Below are 6952 nucleotides of genomic sequence, written 5' to 3' on the forward strand. Positions count from 1 at the left end.
CATATAGCCTGTCAGAATATTTGATTTATTCATTCAGTGTTTCACACCTTTTATATACCAAAATTCCCATTCCCAGGATCTATGTTATAGTTCTTGAAGACGGGCCACCCCCAATAAGGAGTTGAATCTACTACTTCTGACACCAAAGGGGCAATGGCAGTTGTTTCTGCCATGTCACTCATATTTGAGGTGCTGTCCAAGCCTTCCTCGCTGGTCTCTGGAGGGATGTTTGCTTCTTTCTCCTGGTAATAGTGGATCAACTGTTGAACCCCAGCCTTCACTGCAGGTTTAAGGGCAGTGCTGACCACTACTCCCACGGGCCCCCCTGACATTCCAGCCATGGTCATCAGAAGGTCATAACCTATATCTATGGCCCCATCTTGGCCTCGTTGCTTGGCCTCTTCCAAGCAGTTCTGAGCAGCATAATACAAAGCTGTGCCCAGGTTGTAGAAGGTGCCCACTCCTGGCAACCACTGGACTATATTGTGCACACTCTGCTCCTGCTCATTTTTGCAGTCCTCGATGGGGAGGGAGCGTCGGGCCCTCTCTGGGCCTTGCTGCTCCTTGGCCAACAGCTGCAAAGCAGAGGCCAGGGCATCCACTGACACTCCCCTCCCTGTGCTTCTGCCTTTCTCCAGCTCTTGAAGATGTCGGAAGAGGATCTGTGTGGCATTTACACCCCCCAGGCGGTAAAGCTGAAGCTGCAGGGCCTGTACATCAGCATGGCAGCCAGCTTCCTTCAGTGCAATCATCAGTGGCAGGCCTATCAGGAACTTGGGTAGACGGGCCATGTGCGTATAGCCAGGCAGGGATTTTGGGACTAGGATCTGGCAGGAAAAGGGGTCTGAGGAAGGTGGCCAGGATTCCAAGGATGAAGGAAGGTGCATCAGGATATTTGTCTGGTTTCCATATGAAATGGCATCCACAGTGTGCAGCAGGAAGTAGCAAAGAAGCAGCTCAGCTGGTATCATGATGTGTCTGAGGACACCCATGTCTGGACCAGAGTACGCTGAAAAGGGGGAAAACCAGAAACATCCATTAGGGATGTAGTCTGAAAGGAGCCCAGGACTCAGGGCACACCTCATCCATCACCTTTAGGCTTCTGCTCTTTTCAGGTAAAGGCCTAAGGGACAGGAAATGCAACCCAGTTGTTCCCACTGGCCTTCTCCATCTTCAGGTTACCTGGGACTTCCCCTGCTGTATTTCCACCCATTTATAGGGGGTCCCAAATTGCTACACAGTCCAGTCATTGAGAAGTGAGACTGCGTTGATAGGTTTGGTAGCTGCTCAATCCCGTGCTCCCCACTTCTCTGTCCTATAGGGGAAAGATATTTGTTTTCCACAATGATCTGTAAGAGATGTAATCTCTGCAAATATTTGTCCGTTTGTATTGGCTGCTCAGACCTTGTCCCCTTGTCACACACTTGACCTCAAAACCTAAGATCTTGTTCTTTGGCATTTCCCACAGGTCCTGCCAAGTGCTCACTCTAGCTCATGAGAGGATCTGAGAAACTCAAAAAGAGAAGAGATTAGATGTTTATTATTTGCTCTTTTTAAATTTCTCTTTTCAGTTTAAATTAGCAAGATATAGCGTCTTGTTGGGGTTTTAATACAAGGTAGATGAATGAGAAAAGGTTAAAATACCGCTCATGCTTAGAACATATTACATGTGCAGTATATGATAACTGAAAGAAAGAAAAGGGAAAATGGAATAAGAAACGGGGACTGAGAACTACTAAGTGGAAAGGGGCAAGGCTAATACCAGTTGCATGCGTGTCTTAGCACTGGGATGAAATACAGAACATGCTTTTGACCTAAGTGGCCTCCAACATTTCTAACTACTTCCCATATTCCCATTCTTGATCATAGTCCTGGGAAAGGAGACTTGTTGCCTAGGTGGCATTGAATATCTAAAGTGAACCTGGATAAATTCCTGAATCAATTTCCCCATAAAGAACCTCAGATAAGTGTGGAACATTTGATAAATTATATTGTCATCATCCACAGAAACTGAGACGCTCTTAACTTGGGTTTTCTTTAGCTTTTTGCCTAACTCAATATGTTCCCAAGTGTAGTCACACAGCACCTAGCCAACTGTCCCCCCATGTCTTTCCTTAAGGAAAGAAGAGTCTGTGAGACTGTGCCTTTCTGGGACTCTGTTCCATCCTTGTGTTTACACCTTATGTCTCTCTGTCTGGTCCCCAAAAGATGGTTTGCAGCCAAAGACGGGTAAGATATCTCATGGGAGATACAACCTAAGCCAGGCGGAACCGAGTGGGGACCCCTAATGAGCTGCCTTAGAGAAATATGGAAAGGGGCCTTGCCTCCCCTTCCCCCTGCCTGGGAAAGTCTGTTGCCCGCTCTGGCTTTTCCCTTGCACCTGTTTGTAAGAGAAATCATGAAGACAATAAAGATCAGTTCTCTCCACTTATCTCAACTGAGCTGTTACAATGAGAGACTTGACCCTGAAAAGGTACATACCTTAGGTAGGACATCATGGGACCTTGTGCTTCGGCTGTTTATAGACAAAGGGTGATTGGAATAAACATTTTTCTGCTATGATGTATGAGTCTCACAGACCGTGTAAGAAACAATGTTACTTTCTTGTATTTGTATACCTATCAATAAAAGCCTTCAGTCAGCCTTATTCTGGGATCCAGTTCTCTGAGACTGAGAGACCCCTGGCCTTCTGAGAAATTTACCTGCATTAATTCTCTGCTTGTTTCTTAGAAACTTAACCCAAACCTCCCCTTCTCACACCCTCACTGCCCTTGTTGCTCTGGACGTGACACCCAAGACTCATATCTGAAGTTCTAGGGGATGTTGACAGTAAAAGCTTTGAATTGTTTCACCAGCAACACGGCTTCTCAGCAAATTCAATTACCATCTGCGCTAATTGCTAGATCAGCCACCCCCGTGGTCGTATTCACCGCCATCAATATACATTCCTCAGGGTGAGGAACTGAGTGTTGGATTTATCCAAGCTCCCCTGCAGGTCCTCCCAGATCCCTCAGAATGACCTTAGTATTGCCTCTAGAGCACCTCAAAAGAGGTGACAATTGAGCTGACTCGTGAAGGTAAAGGCTCCTCATGAAGACAGGCAGGGTGTTATGTGTGTGTGTGTTTATGTGGTTGGAGCCTTCCAATAGAGGTACTGACATGATTGACCATTTAGAGGCATGAAAAAGCCTGATTTTGGAGGATAGAAAGTAGTCCAAGATGAGGATGATGACGATGTAAGGTAGGTGTGTGGGTGGGGTGGCCGTAAGGCTGCAAAGACTGGCCGAGGTCAGGCACACCACGCAGAGGCTCTGGACTCTGTCCTACAAACAGTGGGGAACCATCAAGTGCTCTGGACAGGGGAGTGATATAATCAAAACTATATTTTAGAAAGATAACTCAGGGGACAGCTTGGGTGGACTTAAGAGAAGGAGAGATTGGAGAAAGACTAGCAGGGCAGCTGCTGCAGGAGTGTCAGTCAGTGATAACAAGGAAATTGCAGTGAGGCGATCTAGAGTAGTCAAATTCATTGAAACAGAAAGTTACCAGGAGCTGAGGGGAGGAGGAAATAGAGAGTTGTTTAACGGGTATAGAGTTTTAGTTTTGCAAGATGAAACATTTCTTGAAATGGGTTGCACAACGTGAATATGCTTAACACTACTGAACTGTACACTCTGAAAAGGTTAAGATGGTAAATTTTATGTTACATGTTGTTGTTTACCACAATTAAAAAACTAAACTACAAAAAGGAAGTAAATGTTTTTTTTTATGTATGAGTTGTTTTTTTAGAATGAAAAAGAAAAAAAATTTCAGATTGAGTGGACTCAGAGTATACCAGAAAATAGATGAAAAACCACCCCCGTATTTAATGTATTAGTCTGCCAGAGTTGTCGTAACAAAATCCCACAGAATGGGTCATTTAAGCAACAGGAATTTTTCTCAGTCAGGAGACCAGAAGTCCAAAATCAAGATGTTGTTGGCAGGTTTGGTTAGTTCTGAGACCTCTCTCCTCGCCTTGCAGGCTGCCTTCTCGCTATACCCTCACCTGGCCTTCCCCTGTACATATGCACTCCTAGGGGCTCTTCTACTTCTTGTAGGACACCAGTTCCATTAGGGTCCCACTTTTATGACCTTATTTAACCCTAATTACCTCCTTAAAGGCCCTCTCTCCAAATACAGTCACAGTGGGGGTTAGGGCTTCAACCCATGAATTTTGAGGGGTACACAATTCATTCCATAACACCTCGTGACATTATCATGTAATACCAAGAATAAAACCTATGAATAATAATTTAAAATATGGAAAGAAAAAATTCAGTTCCTCAGTCACACCATCCACATTTCAAGCGCTCAGTAGCCACATTGGGCGAATGTCCACAATATTGGACAGCACAGATATAGAACATTTCTATCATTTCCCATCAAGTGCAGTGATCTAGAAATTGTGGAAGAAGTTATAAAACCCCTAAGATAGTAATTGACTTCATTTTAATACACCCTCAGGTCCTTCTTCCATACCTTAATCAGAGGATCATCCTCATTCCAACCACCTGGAATTTCAACAAGGACTGGTAAGGTTTTTGTCATTCTGGTTTTCACTGTGTGGATTAGCACATCTATGAAAGACCTGCAGGACTGTGCAGTATTCTCACTCTAGAGCCACTGAATCTTTGTTTGAGAAATCTAAACTTATTGTAGTATCCAGAGCCTAATAGAATAAAGCAAGCTTATATGCGATTTAAGGAGTCACATGATTTTATTATGAAGGGGAAAAATTTTTTTTGAGGTGAGAGGATTCTCTTCACCATCATGGATAATGACACACTCACATAATCATAGCTGAATATTCCATTTCATATCTGAGGATGAGGACAAGGGAGTTGGCGATAATTTTTATTTTTTCAGTTTTAAAATACTGTGTATCTTACAGATACTGTTTCCCTTGGGCTGTGGTCTGAAGGAACTTAGGGCTCAGTTACAGGACATCTCCCCCATCAACTCCCAGCCTCTGTTCCTTTTAAGTTTGGGACCAGGGAATGGAGAATGGGACTCGATTGCTCTTCTTGGTTTCCCCATTCCAGGTCACCAGGGACTTCCTCTACATCACTATCATGCAGTTATGAGGCCCTAAATTACCACATAATCCAGTCAGTACAAAGGGAGACTGCTCTGGAAGAAGCAGACCCATTGTCCAGTTCTGCCCCATGAGGAGGGGAGATGGTTGCTTTCCCTGATGATCAATAAGGAACATGACCTCTGCAAATGTCTGGTCATTTGTACTGATTGCTCAAACCTTGTCCCCTTGTCACACACTCAGCCTCAAAAGACATTGGCATTTCCTGTATGTCCCTACCACATTCCATCTCTAGCTCACAAAAGCCACAGAAACCCAGAGTTAAGAGATCAGATAAACATGATTCTGATATAAATGCAACTTTTTCTCTTTTCAGTTTAAAAATTAAAATCAGAAAGCTACAGCATTCAGTTGAAAATTAGAAAGTAAAGAGTAGATGAATGGGAAAAGATTAAAATACCCTTCATACCCGGTACATAATTAATCCACAATATTTGACAACGGAAATTGGGAGAATAGGGGCTAGACCTGCTAAGAGAGGGGACCAAGCTGACTCCGGTCACATGTCGTTTAGCACTGGGATTAGATGAATAGCATTCATCTGCCCTTAATTGTCCCCAATACTTTTAACTACCCATTGTGCCTAGCTCCACACATAGTCCTATCAGACATTTTAGAAAAGAAACATGGTACCTACGAAGCGTTCCTTATTTTAAATGTCCGAAGTGTTTCTCTATCAAGCCCAGTACATTGTGTATCAGAATGGTTGCGGAATGCCTGACAAAGTATAACTGATCTTTCCAAGACATTTCAGGGTTTTTCATCAGCTGTTTGCCTACTGCTTCTAAATGCTTCCAAGACTCATCCATGCACTTCTGGGTGACGTCGATGGCATCTATTACCAGTTCAGTGGAGGGAAGTTTCTCAGCATATTCAACCATCAGCTCTCCCATTTCGTAGAGCACCCACCTATGTTCATGCCTACATGCCTCAGGAAGGATAACTGAGCGCTGGACCCATCAAAGACCCTTGCAGGTCCCCCCAGACCCGTCAGAATGACCTTAATATTGCCAATCCCTTCCTCCTCATTGTGCTTTTTACTTTCACGAATGAGGGTTTCAGTGGTGTCCTTTCCTCCCATTCTAACAAAGCTGAAGCTGCAGGATGTGGGCCTCAGTTGGGCAGCAACCCTTCTCCAGGGCCACCTCCAGAGCTAAGTTGGATAGGTACTCAGGCCGAGGGGCTAAGGAGGGGACTGTGTGCAAGAGATCCTAGCAGGTCTTGGGATCTGGGAGAGGATTCTGGTTGAAGAGTGTGTTTGGAGGATGTCCAGTTTCTGTGTAAGATGGTTGGGAGGTCAGGGCTCATTTCTGGGCATTTCTTGGAAAGGCAGCCAGTGGGGACAGCAAGATACAGCAAAGGAGCAGCACAGACTGGATCATGGTGGCTCAGCAGAAACAGCCCTGCTGGAAAAAAGCAGTGCTCAGGTTGGGAAGTAGGGAAAGAAGAGACACCAAGACTGGTCAGAGCTAGGAAGTGTCTTAGCCCTTGGAACCTTCAATTACCCTGGACATGGCTTCATCCCCACCCTCACAGGCTCCGGGTGATCCTTACCTGCTCCAGAAACAAGCCAGAGGAACGAAATAGTCCAAACACGGCCTTTACCTTGGTGCTTCCCTCATCAGAATGCCTGCTTTCTAGATCTCAACTTCTCTTTTACCTCAGCCAAAAATGTTGACCCCTCTGAAAACAGTGAGGACACAACATTGACAAATATTTATCTGCCTCTTCCAGGCTCAGGCTTTGTCCTCGTCACCTTTGCCCCATGCTGACAAGCAGGTCTTCCTCTTTGTGGTTGCTTTTCTTGTCCCTTATCTC

The 6952-nt window shown here is 44.8% G+C and overlaps 1 protein-coding gene across 1 annotated transcript; it reads right to left on the bottom strand.

The window, feature by feature from the left end:
• Positions 1-2: 2 nt before the first annotated feature.
• Positions 3-6830, bottom strand: APOF (apolipoprotein F). The gene is made up of 2 exons (XM_033116162.1): positions 6689-6830; positions 3-1009 (listed from the first exon to the last, which is right to left on the bottom strand). The coding sequence occupies exon 2, from the start codon at positions 990-992 to the stop codon at positions 51-53; it is 942 nt and encodes a 313-aa protein (XP_032972053.1). The 5' UTR covers positions 993-1009; positions 6689-6830; the 3' UTR covers positions 3-50.
• Positions 6831-6952: the final 122 nt, after the last annotated feature.

The sequence above is a fragment of the Rhinolophus ferrumequinum genome, chromosome 10, assembly GCF_004115265.2.
Source record: "Rhinolophus ferrumequinum isolate MPI-CBG mRhiFer1 chromosome 10, mRhiFer1_v1.p, whole genome shotgun sequence".
Lineage (NCBI taxonomy): Eukaryota > Metazoa > Chordata > Mammalia > Chiroptera > Rhinolophidae > Rhinolophus > Rhinolophus ferrumequinum.

Coding starts and splice junctions, on each gene's coding strand:
- APOF (XM_033116162.1), bottom strand. CDS start 992: ATGGGTGTCCTCAGACACATCATGATACCAGCTGAGCTGCTTCTTTGC.